This window comes from Cariama cristata, unplaced genomic scaffold, assembly GCF_000690535.1.
Source record: "Cariama cristata isolate BGI_N322 unplaced genomic scaffold, ASM69053v1 scaffold36508, whole genome shotgun sequence".
NCBI lineage: Eukaryota > Metazoa > Chordata > Aves > Cariamiformes > Cariamidae > Cariama > Cariama cristata.
Window position 1 is genome coordinate 1 of NW_009633481.1, and position 610 is coordinate 610.

The following is a 610-nucleotide window of genomic DNA, read 5'->3' on the forward strand; positions in this document are numbered from 1 at the left end:
GCTGCTTGCTGGGCAGGGACTTGAGATACTCCAGGTGCCGCCGGGCGTCCTCCTGGTTCTGCCGCACGTAGTAGACCAGGTAGGAGATCACCATGGCGAACCAGCCGAACATGGTGACCAACATGGCGATGTCCGTGGTCTTTTTGTACACGTTGCAGAAGTCCGTGTCGGCGATCACCTGCAGGAAAGCTTTGCCGACGTGCTCCTCCTGCGCGGAGGAGTCGCACACGATGCCGGCCGCGGGGCCGGCCCCGGGCGGATCAGCTCCTGCAGCCGACAGTCACACAGCCAGGGGTTGTCGGAGAGGTTGACCTTGGCCTTCAGGTTGCTAAAGGCGTCTTTGCTGACCGACACCAGCCTGTTGGAAGACAAGTCCAGAGAGTGCAGGTGCTCTGCCAGGCCCCGGAAAGCCCCGCTCTCGACGCCGGCGATGGCGTTGTGGGACAGATCCAGCTCCAGCAGGAGCGGGAGGTCCCGGAAGGCGTCGCGGGGCAGGAAGGGAATTCGGTTGGAGTCCAGGTAGAGCTTGTTGGTATCGTTGGGTATGTCTCTGGGGACCTCCGTCAGCCGAGCGTTGCTGCAGCGGAAAGTCTTCAGCCCCTCCTCTTCC

At 62.8% G+C, this 610-nt stretch overlaps 1 protein-coding gene across 1 annotated transcript; it reads right to left on the reverse strand.

Annotated features, from left to right (window-relative positions):
* Window positions 1-4: 4 nt before the first annotated feature.
* Window positions 5-606, reverse strand: LOC104155280 (leucine-rich repeat-containing protein 3B-like; the record flags this gene model as incomplete). Its single annotated transcript, XM_009706764.1, is given in 2 exon segments — window positions 5-255; window positions 258-606. Coding segments are annotated over 2 exon segments (600 nt in total), but the record flags the coding sequence as incomplete, so codon positions are not given.
* Between the last annotated feature and the right edge of the window lie 4 nt (window positions 607-610).